At 39.7% G+C, this 16209-nt stretch overlaps 2 protein-coding genes across 3 annotated transcripts; both read right to left on the bottom strand.

The window, feature by feature from the left end:
* Window positions 1–651: 651 nt before the first annotated feature.
* Window positions 652–8129, bottom strand: LY96 (lymphocyte antigen 96). Of its 2 annotated transcripts, none has more exons than XM_062633175.1 (5): window positions 5300–8129; window positions 3467–3556; window positions 2404–2532; window positions 1436–1488; window positions 652–1060 (listed from the first exon to the last, which is right to left on the bottom strand). In XM_062633175.1, exons 1-5 carry the CDS (start codon window positions 5391–5393, stop codon window positions 986–988), a joined length of 441 nt encoding a protein of 146 aa, XP_062489159.1. In that variant the 5' UTR covers window positions 5394–8129; the 3' UTR covers window positions 652–985. The 2 variants fall into 2 exon arrangements, with proteins under 2 accessions (XP_062489159.1, XP_062489157.1); XM_062633173.1 differs by having other exon boundaries at window positions 652–1190; window positions 5300–8128.
* Window positions 8130–11578: 3449 nt separating this feature from the next.
* Window positions 11579–15924, bottom strand: TMEM70 (transmembrane protein 70). Its single transcript, XM_062633176.1, has 3 exons — window positions 15609–15924; window positions 15022–15133; window positions 11579–13903 (listed from the first exon to the last, which is right to left on the bottom strand). The coding sequence occupies exons 1-3, from the start codon at window positions 15759–15761 to the stop codon at window positions 13455–13457; spliced, it is 714 nt and encodes a 237-aa protein (XP_062489160.1). The 5' UTR covers window positions 15762–15924; the 3' UTR covers window positions 11579–13454.
* Between the last annotated feature and the right edge of the window lie 285 nt (window positions 15925–16209).

The raw sequence follows: 16209 nt of genomic DNA on the forward strand, positions 1-16209 counted from the left end.
GGAAGCAATCTGCTAGCATAACCCAGCAGCCAGCGCAATGTGCAACTTCTTTAGTGAAAAGTGTCTGAACTCACAAAGTTACCACTGGCTGGGGACTGAGGCTGGAAAGAGAACATGACATCCTAACATCATAAGGAGGGTACCTGTCTGAAGGCAGGAAGCATTTGTACACTGCTCTGGTCAGCTGTCTTTCACCATACAGTGGCATCCAAGGATGCCAGCTCTCTTCCTGAGGGCCAAATCTAATACTCTGTCAAAATCTCATCAAAGGTCTCAGGTGTGGAGGTGCAGCAGAGAGGGAAGGTGCATATTGAGTGTCAGGCTGCGCAAGGGACAGTAAGTCACAGCAAAAACTTTAAGCATGCTTTTGATAGCTGAGGAATAGACCAACTTGTTGGGCAACGACCATTCTCCTGCTTCTGAAAGGCTTGTGTAGCCTCTGCCCCTTGGTCTTTGACCAAGAGCTAAAAACACACTATGGGGTTGCAGTTATAAGCTGTGGATGGCTAAATTCAGCCATACTGTATCAGTGTAACTGGAAACATGTTCCACTTTGCACGTTAGGCACATCAGCTAGTACAAATTGCAGAGAACATAAGGAAACACCTAACAGAAAGCAAGAGGAGAATACAAAAACATTTCTCAAAATCGATTGTACAAAAAAATTTATTGTTTAAAGAAAAAAACCCCACACAACACAGTTCCCAGATTCAATTGCTGTTCTGAGTGCAAGTAAACTTCTGATTCTTGCACTTCAAAATTTCTTGAATTAGTTTAGCAGTCTGAAAGGACTCAGCTTTTTCATAACTTAAGGCACAGCACCAAAATGCTCAGCCTGACATCCAGTCAGGGTTATTCTGGGGATTAATCAGGATGCCTGATTCCCAGGTATTTTGTGCACATTGACTGATCATCTGATTACAGCAGTGCTATATATGGATAAGACTATCCATCATGTAGCTTTCCAGACAGTATTTGATGTACTCTACCTCAGGAAAATTAGTGTGCTTATTATTTCGCAGCTCAGATTCCAGTTGCTTGCAGAAGCGACCTCCATGTTCTGCAATGATTTGAAACATTTCTTGAATTCAGAAAGCATCTCGTTTTACTATCATGGTGAAATTCAAGCACATGATCATATTTTTCTCAGAATCATCAGAAAATCCTTGTAAAATAATGCTATAATTGCCCTAAAACAAGCAAGAAAAAGGAAATTAGTGCATAATGCTGCCCACTCTTGTCTGTGTAGCTGCTTGGAATGGTTCTGATGATTTCTGTGAGGACTGGAGTCATCACTTCAAGCATGAGAAAGTTTTCTGACATTTCCTTTTGCTGCTTTCTACAGTTTGGGTGAACAACTCTTTTCAGAAAATACATGTATGGAAGTATGTGATTTTATTACCGTTATTTCTTTGTATAAAATGCTGAGAAGTACCTTTGGAAATTTTGTTCTTGAACCTTTAATGTCAAACGCCGTTGCAAGTGTTTCTGTAAAACAGAGATAGTTACAATACAAATGGTTACTTAATCATAAAGCCATCAATCAAACTTCCTAAATAACTTCAAAGCAATATGGCGTATCTCTTAGGAGTAGTGCCAATGCCATTTACTCTTCCACTGGTAAAGCTCCCACCTGTTTCTTCTCCCAGAGCTCTGCATATTTGTCTAAACTACATTAGAAAATAGAAATTAACCACAATGCTCCTGCAATACCTCATACAGACCCATCCCACTGTGATAACTCCCGTACTTACACTAGTAGTTCAGCTGAATGATAACCAAAGAGAGATTATGTTCATTTTTAAAGAACAGAAAACATGGGCTATTTTGACCTCCTTACAGGTCTTTTTGTCCTTTAGCTTGACATCCTGCCGGAATACTCTGGATCTGAACCTGTGTGATGTTAATGTGGGTTAGCCCCTAGAACAGGATTGACTCTACTAAAAGAAAGCATTATACATGGGTGTAGAGAATCTCTTTATAAACCCATCTAGGCACTTATTTAAATAAACTGTGTTCTGGATATTAGTAATGCCCCTGGCTTTCTGCACAGTCCAGTCAAGTGTAGTCTTTCCAAGTAATTTTAGAGATGTTAACAATAGAAGTGTTATAATGAGATGAAGGCTATTAGTAATCCTAATTTATAGAGATGGAAATTGCAGTACAAGGATACTAAAACATAGAATTTGAAAATTCTCTACTTCAGTGGGATTCTGGTGCCGGATAACTGCCTGCTCTGAAGTCTGCCGCCAGCCAAGCAAGGTCTTGGTTATGGAGAGAAAAATCTGTCTGCATGGGTCTTTTAAGAAACCTGCTTAGTGGTGAAAAGGGCTGGGAGGATATGGCCCTGTTGCGGAGAACCTGCCAGGCAAGGGAAAGGCACCGTCTGTTTTACACACTCACCTCCTTTCAGCATTCCACACACTGAGTATTCATCATCAGCTCCACTGCAAATGACTTCTTTCCAGTGTAAAGCTTTGGCACCATCGTACCAGACATTGAAGACGATCTTCAAAAAGATTATGTCACTTCCTAGTTAAGACATTGCAAATAAGAAAATGGTAGCTGGTGGGGAGGAAAACCATATATGCAGACAGATAAAAACTGGTGTTCTTTGAAGTAGAGCACTTTTTAAGACTTCCCCAAAACTAGCAAAAATACATATCTTGATACTGTTATTTCCAGTAAAACAAAAAGCTGGTTTTCAACAAAACCCACCAGTCTTAAAAAACATTTGAGTGAACAATTTCAAAACCTGCTTTAAATTTCTTTGGCAAAGATAACAGAGTTCATTCAGCTCCACAGGTAACCAAATAAAGATGAGGACACTGTAGTTTTAAGCAGGTGTTGCAAACAAGCTGTGCTGAATGCTGGTAGCCGTCACAAAGATAGCTATCCAGGGAAGCAAACTTAGCCCAGCTCCAGATTTTTTACTCAGAAGGTGAAGTTTATGACACAGCCATTTCATAAGTAACACAGGTTGCCATCTTAAAGCCGGGTTTAAATGTTGAAGCTGGGTTTTTATACACAATCCAGTACCATTTCCAGCTTCTGGAACAGGAATATTTTTAGTAGAAGTCCTGCCATACTTGGCTAGCCTAATGATATTCTCTCTCCTAAAAAAGATGTGGATCTTCCTCAGCCCAAAATAGCTTGAGGGCTTGCAAATCTTGTCTGCTTCTTCCAGACAAATGCACTTCCACCTAAACCATCTCAGGTTTGCATGTACAGTGCCAGTTAGCGTGTAGAGCTATGGTAACTGATCCAACAAGTAAAACTCATACACTTATTTCCACAGATCATCATTTCTGTCCATCACTGTAGTTTATCTATTCCATTTTTAATCACCGAAATTGATCTCCTAAATCATTTGGCATTTAGGATGGTACATCAGCTTTTTGCTTGCATTGAATTTTCTGCATTTGCAGAATATAATTGTCTAGTCAAGAGGAACTCAGGAACTCACTTGGAATCCAGGTAAGAGCAGCATTCCAGGTGGATTTGTTCATGGTGCTGCAAGGAGTCAAATTAAACATGAAAGCATGGGCTGTAGAATCTACAGGGAAAAAGTGTTTCTTATTGGTAGTGTGAATAGACTTTTGCAGGAAAACAACAAAGATATACATATATACACACTCAGAATAAACACATACACATTTTGAAATGTATTTAATATAAGGTATATACTATAAAATTGCCTAATATAAGTATTCATAGTAAGTATTAAATATGTATGTTGAAATATATTCTTTATTTATATGCTTACAGGGCACATTTCTTGAGTAGCAAGAGAAGTCAATTATCTGGTGGATATTTGGCTGATACTTTGCATGAAAAACTGAGAGGCAGCAGTACCTTTATTCCTCTTTTGAAGCTACAAGAACATTTTATTAGTGGTAAGCGAGCATGGCCCTCTGCTGAAAATATCCCTACTTATGCTAACCATGGAATCTATACAAACTTGCTGACTACAGCTAAAAATGTTTTTAACATAGCAGCATATTTTCCAGGATAATGTAAATGAGCCTTTGAGTAGATTTGCTTTTTGGGTGACCCACCTAGCATTGTACAATGCACAGTGTCAAAAGCAGTGTGATAAAGCATCATACAACCTGAATCTAATCAAATTTAGAGCCCATTAGCTGGTATTTTAAATTTTAAACAGATCATTCAGAGGCAGCCTTTGGAAGGATTTCCTGAGAGCATTTTTGTTTGTACTATTTTAGGAAAGAAGTCTGCTCAAGTCAGTTTGCTTCTGCCCTCCTTGGTGTGCTCATGCTGATGAAGTGCCCTGCTTGCTGTGGGTCTGGTGATGGGAAGCATGCTCCCTGTCCTAACCCAGACAGCAAATGGGATGGCAGGGTGCTTTACAGTGAAGGGTTTTGCCATGTGTTTTGGGGATTAAAGCAGCGGCCTGCAAAGGGAAACTGTTTGGCTGTCAGTAACCAGCAGTCAGCTTCTCATCTCAGATAGAACTACCCACCGGAAATTACAACAGGAAGAAGATCAAACAAAACTCACCATGGTCAAAGGTTTGGTTTGTGAGCTTACGTATGACTGCTTTACCCTTGCTATATTTTTAACATGAGTATTGATATAAAGCAAAGTACCCAAAATAAAAATCTCCTTTTGCACCTCAGTTTATAGAGCTATTTTACAGTGATACACACCAGTAATGCACAAATTTACAAAAGACATGGGCCTTTCCTTGCAAAATATTTCCACAAAAGCCCACCTTCTGGCCGCTGAGTCCACATGAGCACACTAGACACAGACACCATGGATGTGCCAAGTTGTTACAAAATCAACAAAATAAAAAAAATCAGTGAACTACATAGATCCAGCAGCCCACAACACAGGCACAGCAAGAAGGGACACACTCTGTTATACCAGACATGACTGATCCTCCGTCCAGACAGAATATCACATTCCCTCTTTTTTTTCAATAAAGCTTTTCATTGCAATATATTAGTTAAATCAATGTGGATAGCTTATACATTTCAGTACTTGCAAACACGTTTAAATCCCTTATCCACTGATATTTCCTGAATCAAAACATACCTGCTTTACTTGGAAGTAAACTTCTCTCATAGTTGCTGCAACAAGCATTCTGGTAATATTTATGCCTATGCAGTATAATTCTTATAATAGGCTAATTAATAACAGAAATATAACAGCTGAACTTCTTTTTATTTTTCTGTATTCATCAAAGAAACAATATGAAAGATCATATTTCCTCAGACTACAGTAACTGTTGTGCAAATGCCAGTAAGAAAAGAATAAGCTGGTTTTTACTTACCACAAAAAGTGTATGACATTTCTAGATCTGACGACGTACAAAGAAGTTCACTGACTCCAGGGGTGAATAAAATGAAAAAATATAGCCCAAACATGGTTACTTATTTTGCTCACTACTTAGCGAGCAAACTTTCTTTGAGGAAAAGAGGAACAAAAAGTCAGCACAGTCATCCTCGGTCACATGTCTTCAGGGAATTTTGTCTTTGGTTATTTTGTCAGATTATTTGCAATCTTAATGCTACTGCAGCACTATCAGTCATCATCACAATAAATTTTGTGAAGAGAATGTATTTCTGGTTTTGTTGTCACATTTTCCTCAGACAACACAGCTCAAACTACGAGTGAAAAATGAAAGAGAAAACTGCGTGAAAAGGGGAAGTGAGGAGAAGTAAAATTATGATTACCAGAAGTACATAAAGGGTAAGTTTTGTTGACTCATCAGATGTAACATTTGTTAAAGCAAACTTCAAACACTCACAGAGATCCCTGTACATACTAAAGAAGAGAAAAATCCACACATCATGAAGACTAAGTCTACTCTTTTATTCATATGGTATTCAGTAACTATCACAAGTTTTCAGTATGAATTTCTTACAAAGCTCACCATGCTTTAAGAACACACCAGCACTCTGGAGGAGTGTAATTAGATGATGTATTTCCAAATGGAGATAAATGCAGGAGCTGAATGCAACTTTCTCGCTTGTTAATGAGTGGAACCACTGATGTCCTGTACAGTCAGCTACCCATCTTCAAAGCTATGTCTACCACAGTTATACTTCTTAGTGAAAGCAGTCTTAGAAATCCATAAAATTACAATTGGTAAGTCCCACATCTGCCTCCCAGCCTCTCTCTTTGACCTTATCCCATGCTCTTGCCCACAGTGTCTCCTGGTGAAGCTGCACTGAACAATTGTCCAAGAGCACAAAGCTCAAGCCCTGACTGTTGTGACAATGCAGCGCACAGGCTTGGATCCAGGCAGACACTAAACAGGAGACAGTGAACAACAAAAGCTGTCAGATTGTGACTTGGATCTTTCTGTAAGAACATAGAATCTACCTGTTACCGCTGAAGCTAGGTTAGGAACCAAATTTTACCCTGGCATGTTGAAAAAGTCCAGGTTGCACATTTTGGCACTCAAGTTTGAAACACTAAACCAAAAACTCTTGAAGCACTTTTGGTATTAGATACACACTCTTATTTCTGCCTGGTAGTGCAACACACATAGAATAACATATTTTTTCTGTATCTGCTAAACCATTTCTGTGACCCAAACCTAGGTCAGCTTTTACTGCACAAACCCAGTAATACTGCTAGTCCCAACTACAGAAACAGACCCCAAAAAGTCTAATACCATATTTAAGAGAGCACAATCACCATCTGACAGGAAAAACAATTACTTTTCTGAATATAAAAAAATACAGAAACTTACTGAATATATGGAAGAATGACTTACAGAAATTATTTTCTCGGGCATTACCTTCTTGATTCGTATGTCTGCAGGTTCCTCTTAGATCAGGAATTGTATTTTTTACGACAAAGAAGCAATATATACAGTAGACTGGTATTTGGTTTTGTGCTAAGCCAGAAACTCAAGAAAAATTACAACAAATATAACTTAATCGATTGTTATGACTCTCCCCACTCCCCAGTACAGTGCTAAAAGTTTTTATTCTCATAAATTCTGTGCACACCAGGGTAATATTTTACATATTATAAAGTGCAAAAGACTAAAAAATTAGTTTTCAGAACCCTGAATGTGCAATGCAAAAGATAATTTAGGACTAGTGACATTCACGAAAACATGACTGATGCGCCCAGAAGATGGGAGGAGTTCAAGACTAGTTAAGGAAGGTGAGAATTCAATTAAAAGTACCTAAAAGTGCCAACTTTAATGAGCTAATACATGTAATAATTCACAAAGATAAAAATTTAGAAATTTAATATGTCTGGAGAATTCTCTTCTGTATTTCCAAATCTTTCTACAGACCACAAGAAGAGTACCACTGCTCTCACAGAGTTCAAGACTGAAAGAAACATCTAACCTTTATCTCTTAAGTGGGAATTCAAAATTACACAACTTTCCTGACAGATCTCTAGAACGCATACATCACACACAGATTTTGGCTGTTGCTTAATAGGATGCTGTGAAACATGGAGACCCTTTGTGATCATAGCAATAATACAGTTCTGTTTCAAAATGGCCAAATTTTGCTTAAAAATAGTAAGATATGTAGCGAAATTGAAATAAATTGGGTAGGATGTAATAGCTGGGAAAAAAAGAAATGGAGTGATGCAACAGCCACTAAGGAGTGATGAAGCAGCCACTAAAGAAGAGCCACCTTGTGCATGTATGGTCAAAAAAGGCTCCTTTCAACCACAAAGACATGGCTACTGATGTGGAGTCTGATCAATTAGAAACCAAGCCAGGCTCTCTCTTCTGGCAGTCCAATAGGTGTAGCAAAAGTCACAGGTCAGTTTGAGATGGGCATGAGACGGCACTGGCTGTACCCTATTGATACATATGATTATCCAGCTGAAAGCACATCCCTCTTCAGCCAGACTTGCACCTGCTTCGCTGCACGGTGCATTGGATGACTGATGTACATAGGCAGACTGGAAAAAGAGCTGTAGATTTACAAGATTTAATATAAAAGCTCTTTTAACATGAATGAAGACAAGCTCTCTGCTGAACTCTGTGACTTTCTAGACCTGGCTCAAGAACAGGTGGGGTTTTTTCAGATACTTGATTCAGTAAATGATATAGATGAGGAATGAGTCCCCCCTGGTGGCCTAGACAGATAGACACATGGGGAAACCTCTATTCTCTCCTGTTCCTTATTGGACAAGTCAAGACAATCACAATGCTTTAAAAAAAATCCATTTAACTAGGCTCCATTTTAAAACAATCTGGTTTGCTAATGGGAAACTAGGAACAATAAGTGCTACTGGTATCAGGGCTAAAGTTTCACTTCTGACCATGATTATAAAGTCTACAACCTTGACCATTGTGTCTGGTCAAATTGTCCTTAAATCAAAACAACCTCAATAACTTTAAAATCTTTTCAACAAATTCAATTTTAGATGCTGTGGCTTTTGATGCCTGCATGGATTGCCATTCATAGAAGTAACCTCTTGTGATGCTCACTGAAGCCCAGACTAGTGGACTAGAGCTGTGAGGAGTCTCCTCTTTCCCTTTCATTATGAAGGTCACTGGTGAAGAAGGATATAAAGGTCTATATATTTTACTTTTACTAAATAACCTTTCTTTACTATAATCTTTTCGTTACATATCCTGATACAGAAGGAAGATGAAAAAGAGAAAGAGAAGTGGAAAGAGCTGCACAGTAGTGTTACTTCACTAGAGTTTTGTGACAATTTATTTCATTCATTTTCATTTATTTTTAAACCCTTTGCAACTGTATTTAGTAGGGACCAACTTATATTCCCTTAACGGTACATGAAACAAATCCAAGCCTAGAGAATTTAGGACTTCATACCTATGACTTTTCACTGTGTCTACAACCGACATCCTGAGAGTAAAATTATAACTTCAAGCCTCCTCACCAACTTGTGGCTAAAATCCTTCAACTAATTAATGATATTTTTATCTTCTTTCTCAAGATATCTAAAAATTGCTTAACTTGTGATTGTTTTTCAAAATAATCACTTCGTAATTGGGTTGTTGGCTGCAGATGAGTACTTTGACCAGATAAGCACTTATAAGTCACAGAAATCTCCCTCTGGACAGATTTATAATACACATTATCATAATATCCCATCACAGAAAAATAAATAACAGGATACCAGTACAGCAGAAGGAAGTACTCCATTTCAAAGTGTTAGACAGAATTAAAAATTATGCCCTAGGTCTTGGCATGTACCAAAATCTCTTGTTAATGGAAAACTCTTTTAAGATGTTAGACACATTTTTTTAATAAAGAGGCAATAATAATTCAATTTTCCTTGCAGGACCACTTGCAACAGTTTTTGAAGTAGATCATTGTGCAGCTGAAGGCAGGCGTGTTTATTACTTCTGATCCTGGGTTTAGAGTTGCTGCTGAAGACACTCCAGTATAAAGGGGTAAGGCATAAGGCATGTGTTCACAAAACAGAAACATGCACAGCAATCAACATGAATAGAAAACTGTAGCAGTTCATGGATAAATCTCTCTTATCAAATCCTTTCATTCCATCTTTGACAATGTTTATAGTGGAAGTAGAAAGTCGTGCCCAGGAGTACTGGAAAGCAGCAGAGGAGTCAGCTCCTCTACACACAGCTGATGAAGTGCCTGAGAGTGCCAGGGAAATCCAGCCCAAGAGCAGTGCATCAGCACATAGCCAGTGGTGAGCTGGTAGCATTTGAGTATGAAACCAAATAGCTGTGGAAAGAAAAAGTGATGTGCATTATTCTGAATATATTTTTAAATGCTGTTTGCACTTTGGCTTAGTGGTTTGATTTGAATATATCCCATTAAACCACTGGAGACTATTAAAGTGAAGCAAATATACCAGGTGGTATCCTGCGGAAATAATTACGTTGGAAATATTTCTGCCTGTTGCCAGTAGGCTTACAGTTTATTCTTTCCAAGACACATTTAGGATTAAAGCTTATAGTTATATCCTAAAGTACACATTAAACCATTAAAGCTGTCATAAAGAGAAAGCAGAGGGGGAAGGGAGATGAAAGGGTTGTGTCCTACCTGAGGCTGTCAGAAAGCACACCACAGCAATATTGTCCACCCTGGTATTCCACAAATGGAGACAGCTGGACATGTTTTGCAACCATTTGCTCTTGTTCTCTGTTCTTCCCTGCTTAAAATAGCTGCTTGCTGAGGTCTGTATAGCTGTGGGATAATCTGTTATAGTGGCTCCAACCCCTAGCCAGCACACTTGTCCCATTTCTCAGGGGGGCTGCTGCAGGTCATGTTGTACATGAGAGCATGAAGAAATCTATGGTATGACCACAGAACTCCAAAGCAACCAAATTGCAGCAGCTTACCAAGTTTCCACCTATTAAATTATACTGAGCAACTGTAACAATTCACGTGTGCTCTTAATTTTTACAGCACAAACAGAATTTCAGGAAGTTTCCATCACCTAAGTTAGGCCCTCCCAGTACCATGCAAATATCTACAGATTTTCTTCATCTTTGCAAGTGTGATGATTTTGGGTTGTAATAAAGCAAACTCCAGTGACATTAGTTACCTTTTAATTCTAGAGAGTATGGTTAAGAGTGTGAAGTACCTCAGAGCTTTGAAGATTTCTCTTTGAAGTATCAAAAGGGGATAATTTTCTCATCAGACATTTTTACATTTGCAACAAAAGGCTGAGGGTTGTGGGATAATTTAATTTAAAAAATAACATTAAAGAATGGCAAGAAGCATTGTACTTCCTAATTAAGAACTGAGAGAGATTAATGAATAATATTGTGGACAAAGTCAAAAACTTGAGAAAAATGGAGAGAGACACTGGCAAGAAAATAGCCCGTACTCAAAGGCTAAAAATTAAAATTCACAAGTATCCTGTCTGTTTCCCTAGGAAAAAAAGTCATCTATAACCTTTTGTAGAAGCTTTTTAAGGCAGGAAAGGGAAGGAAACATATGTCTAGGAAAGAAGCTTGAGTCATTTTATACATTCCTGTCCTTCACAGCAGATTAAGTGGAACTGGTACCAGGGTAAGATGGTACTGGAAAGGCTGCAGGAGCTGGCAGCCTTCATAGTAGGTGTAGCCTTGCAAATAAGATAGCTTGTAAATCAGATATTTTAGAAGACTGGACTTCTACATCAGTATTTCCTTCAGAATCTCCAAGCATTGAGCACATTCTCTAGGTCTTATAAATTAATTGTTTCTTCCACATTGTACACAAGTTATCTACACCCAAAGAAACAACAGCATCTTCCAGGGATGACAGTGTTAGCAGGCAGTAATACTTCTGCAATTATAACTATTTTTCACCAAGGATATAAATTGTGGGGGAAAAAAAAAAAAAGGAATACAATAGTTCACAAAATTAATAAGATTGTGAAGGATGTGGAGGTAACATGACCAAGCTTTGGGAATTACTTGACAACATTTATTGAAACACTCACACTACAGTGACTTCTCTTGCAGTATTTGTTAGTACCAAGAGAGCATGTTTTGGTTTATGCACATTTCCGGGCTTAGAAGGACACATAGCACTGCAGTCTCCCACTTGGAAATACACTCCGTGCACTATGAAATATCTGCATTAGGACAAACTGTTCAGAACCCAAAGTAAAACAGAAATGCATCTGGAAGTCTTTTTGAGTTACACTTCCATTCCTTTATTTTGTTTCTAACATGAAGAACAAACTGTTTGAATACTACAATTTTGCGTCCTTCTCTTGCAAACTCTTACGTACTCTTCTTTCTGTACTTGGCATTTAAAGATGAAGTTAACTTTATCCACAAGCACAAAAAGGAGAGTAAACACATCAGACATGGAAAGATTATTTGTAATTAGGTGTAAACCATGATTTCAATAAGGACAAGTAGTACAACTAAGTGGTCAGAAGTGCCCTCATGTCTTCAATATGATTTACAGAGTTTTTTGTTATATATTACTGTTACCTAAGGAGTGATACTGGCTTAATGGAGCTAGAGCAGGCTTTTAAAATTATAGCTGTTCCAGACCAAAGGAACTGCCTCAAAAATATCTGGATGGGATGATTTGCTTTTTAATTACTCAGCAAGTACACTGAGAGCAGTTTCAACAGTCAGGAAAACAACATTTTAAAACACTAATGGCTTAATATGATCTATAGTATCATCCTAAGATGGGAACCTGCAGTAATAGTCTTGGAAGACATTTAGACTTTTAAATACATTTTTTCAGCTAGAACTTAGGAAACATCTGGAAGGGTAGCAATAATTATTTTCTTTTTATTTGCAATATCAGGATGATTTAATTAGTAGCACGATTTAGTTATTAAAAAGGGCACTTCTAATACAAAAGGATTAATTTGAATTTTGCTGCATTTTTTTTTTAATTCATTCATTTTTAAGGCTCAAAATATTATGCCCTTCATTATTTGAAAAAAGGTAAGTGTCAGTTTATGTGACAAACTTCTCCTTGGACTAAAAATATTTAACTCCAATTTCTGCATACTCAGACTGCAGAACTAACAAGTCTAGTCACACAAAAAAGACCTAATCCTCTTTTTACTTGAGTTAAAGGTGGCTTTCTTCGCAGTGCTTAAATCAAGAGGCATGTTTTTAAAGGCACAAGTCATAAACAGCACTCTACAGGAGATTCCCTCCTGCTTCCTCACCTTACATGTTAACAGAATCCATTTTAACAACCAGCTGCTAGTATTTTCTTAAAGTCAGTTCAGATACAGCACCTCTTTACGATGACATCTTCACAGAGCAAATCTTATGCTAAGGTGCTTTCCCCCCCAACAAGGAGAAAGGCTTCTAGCTCTCGACCTCTGGGGTCAGGGCTGCTCAGAATGGGGCTCTAGATCAAGAAACCATTGAGAAGCTGTGAGTAGCTAGAGATTATGACAACGCAGCCATTCTCCCTATCTTCTCCAGAGGCCTGCAGGCCTGTAGACTGAGGCTGTAGCAGAAACCGGCAACAATATGTCTGCTTTCTGAAGACTCCCCCTGCCTAGCAGTGCTCTCACAAAGCAAAGTGAAATTCATTTCCACCCCCTTTGTACCACCAGCAGCATTGATGAAACAGCCTGATCTTTTTGGATTAAGGATAATTACTCTTTAAAGCTTAAAAGCTTAACTATGCACTTGACAGGTAATGAGCACTGCTGATTCTTCTTAAAGGAACTGTTCTCTTTGCAATGGAGATGGTGAGACTGCTGCATAGCCCATGTGTTTTACAGTTCTCCTGGATAGTTAACAATAAAAACAAGCCAAGAACAAAGAAGCACAAGACAGATCTAAGGTTTCTTTTTTTTCCTTTTCTTTTACTATGTTTTGTGTCGTTAACTCTGAAGAAACCTTCACATCATTTTTAAGTTTAAAAAAATGTTTTGGATTTTTTTTATACATTCAAAAAATGCATTAGGGAAACTCTAGCTATCTGACACTTAAGAAACAGTAAGAGAATTTTACATTCTTTCCCATTTATAGCATGGCACCGCGAACAATGATAATGACGTTCATTATCTTCGAATTATTTCTTTTCATTGGCTTCATTTTCTTCCTCTAAGTTAAAATAAAAGGATTTGTCATAGCCCATGAGATGGTTAAAATCCTGAGGATCTGGGAAAAGTGCAGGATTCACAAGCATTGATTTTGTTTTAGCATAAAATGTTGTAAACATCTTGGTGATGTCTGGAATCTTTACATCTTTCTGATGGAAAACAGTTGCTTTTTCTGCCAAGATTGCATTGTATGTAATGGCTGTGTATGTGTCCATTTCATCTTTATAATAGAGTCGAATCACATAGCCTTTTGTAAGGACATGCAAAGTAACTGGAGTTACAAATGTAAAAAACCCGATCACCCCATAAAAAGCAGCTTGGATAAACAGACTTTCAAATCCAATACCAGTTTTGAACATGAGGTAGGGCATCATGAATAGGTTGAATATGCTGGTGGAGTAAGAGAAAAACTTCACACCTACATAAAACAAAACAAAAAGAAAATGAAAGTTAATACTTATGAGTAACATTTTCTCTATAATTACATATGTTCTGCCATTGGGTACTGACTGCATTACTTGAATCACTGCAGTTACTGAAAATCCAGGTCCCTTTTTTTAAGCTCACAAAGAAGCCATTGGAAGTTCAATCCTGTCTTCTTGTCACTGTTCTGGTTCATTTTTATGCACATGCTGGGTTTATAAAGCTGGTAACTGGCTCTATTTCTATGATGAACTCAGCTACTAGCACATATTATGCATACCTATTAGGGGTTTACTTCACAAACAGGAAACTGATTTCAAAAGAAACTTGATCCAGTCATGGACAGACATAATGGTAAACATCACAAACACGACTGGGATTTTCTCTCCTCACCAGTAACCAATGTTGACACTTAGTGTGCATTACAAAGAAGCGTGCCTGGTCTCCCACCATGCACAACCTGGAAACTCTATGTTAGTCAATATTAACAGGTACTCCACAGTCATCTTGCATGCAGCCTAAATGGCAGGAACCAGTATTGTGGATAACCCATGGTCCTTAAGCCACCATGAGAACCAGTAGTCTAAAACACTCTGGTTATTAAGTGTGTTAAGGCATACTTCCCTACTTAAGATACATTTCAAAAATACATATCAGAAAACATCCAGCAGGTTACTTTTCACTAAGGCTTTGTAACATTAACTGGTCAAAGAAAGATAACAAAGTCTCATCACAGGTAGTGCATTTTATCACAGCATCTGTCTACTTCAGAAATACTTCAGTAACATTTGAAAACATACAGAATGCAAACAGCAGTTACAGCTAGTCTTTGTTTGTTACTGGGCTGGGTAACACAGTCCAAAAGCTGCAAGGGAAACATAAAGAAGCTGCAGTTACAGAGGTGCACAGTATCTACAGAACACCCTGCACACCTACGTGTAGAAGCAGAAACCAAGCACCACCACCACAATTTTTGCTGTACAGAGGATCCAGGTTTTAACAGGGTTGGAAAAGAGAACACTCACTTTTACAATGTTTGATTTTAAAGTTATCAAACACTTAAATAATAATTTTTTTTTTTAAAGGCAATACAAATAATTTCAAGTCACATACCTAACACTGCCTTTGCTAAATTTCCTTTATAAACTAATCTTCCGTGTTCTGGGTGATCGTGAGGGGTGGATGTGCTGAGGCTGCGAACAGCCAGTCCTTGAAGAGATGTAACCTGAAAGATGAAAGCAGGCCATGGCCAAACAACATTAGCACCAATCTGGACTTTATAATATATATGTATATAGCACACTAGGTTTCTCCTAGCCTTGAACCTACTCCAAGCATCTTAAATTAGGAATTAAAGTTACGTCATATTACAAATCACACCACAAAGTCGAACTAATATATTTCTTGACTGCTTTCGTAATGCTCCATGTAGATATCCCAAGAAAGCATTTAATACTTGCAAACCCACTGACGAACACTCTGCTTGCCATTATTTCACATACGACTCTGCACCGGGACACTGGCAGGGCCCACGCCTGCCAGGCCTCCGTCTGACCTCAAATAGCCCTGAAGGGGACCTAAGTTCCCCATTTTCCGGACGGAAAAAAACCGCGATCCCACGACTGCCGCCCTGCCCCCGGTCAGCTCCTCCCGGGAAGGGAAGCGGGGCCGCGTCCCCGTACCACCACCTGCTACACAACCTGCTGGGTCCCCGCGGAGGTGGGCAGGGCCGCCCGGTGGCGGAGAGCGGCGGGGAGCTCGGGGTGAGCAGCGCCCCTCAGCCAGGCGGCGGCGGCAGCAGCGGAGGCCGGGACGACGGCACGCCGACAGCCCGCAGCCCGCAGCAGCAGCATCGTGTCGGGCCGCGTCCCGCTGCAGGCGGGTAGAGGAGAGCAGCACGGCAAGCGGTGCACCAGCAGCAGCCCCTCGCCGCCACGCAAGCCCGCGCTTTGGTTCCGCCGGCAGGAGCGGCCTGGCCGACTCCACCGCGCCCCCACCAGGCTGCCTGCGGCCGCCTCCGCCTGACGCTAGAGCACGGCGGTCCCGAGGGTGGTCTGGGACTGTTAGACGGGACCCAAGGGTGCCACTGGCACTGCATTCGTGGGGACAGCAGAGCGGGGCGAGCTGAGGGCCTACGCCCTCGGGTTAGGACCCGAGCCCGGTGAGTCAGACTGCGCCCGGCCCCGCGGACCACGGCTGCCGCTAACCCCGAAGCAGGAGCCGCCCCCCGGGCGGCACCATCTCAGCACCTCCCCCTTCCACTCCTAACAGGGCAAACCGGAACCTATTTACCCCGGAACT

This window comes from Pezoporus occidentalis, unplaced genomic scaffold, assembly GCF_034315485.1.
Source record: "Pezoporus occidentalis ecotype Australia unplaced genomic scaffold, CSIRO_AGI_Poc_V1 ctg4, whole genome shotgun sequence".
Classification (NCBI taxonomy): Eukaryota; Metazoa; Chordata; class Aves; order Psittaciformes; family Psittacidae; genus Pezoporus; species Pezoporus occidentalis.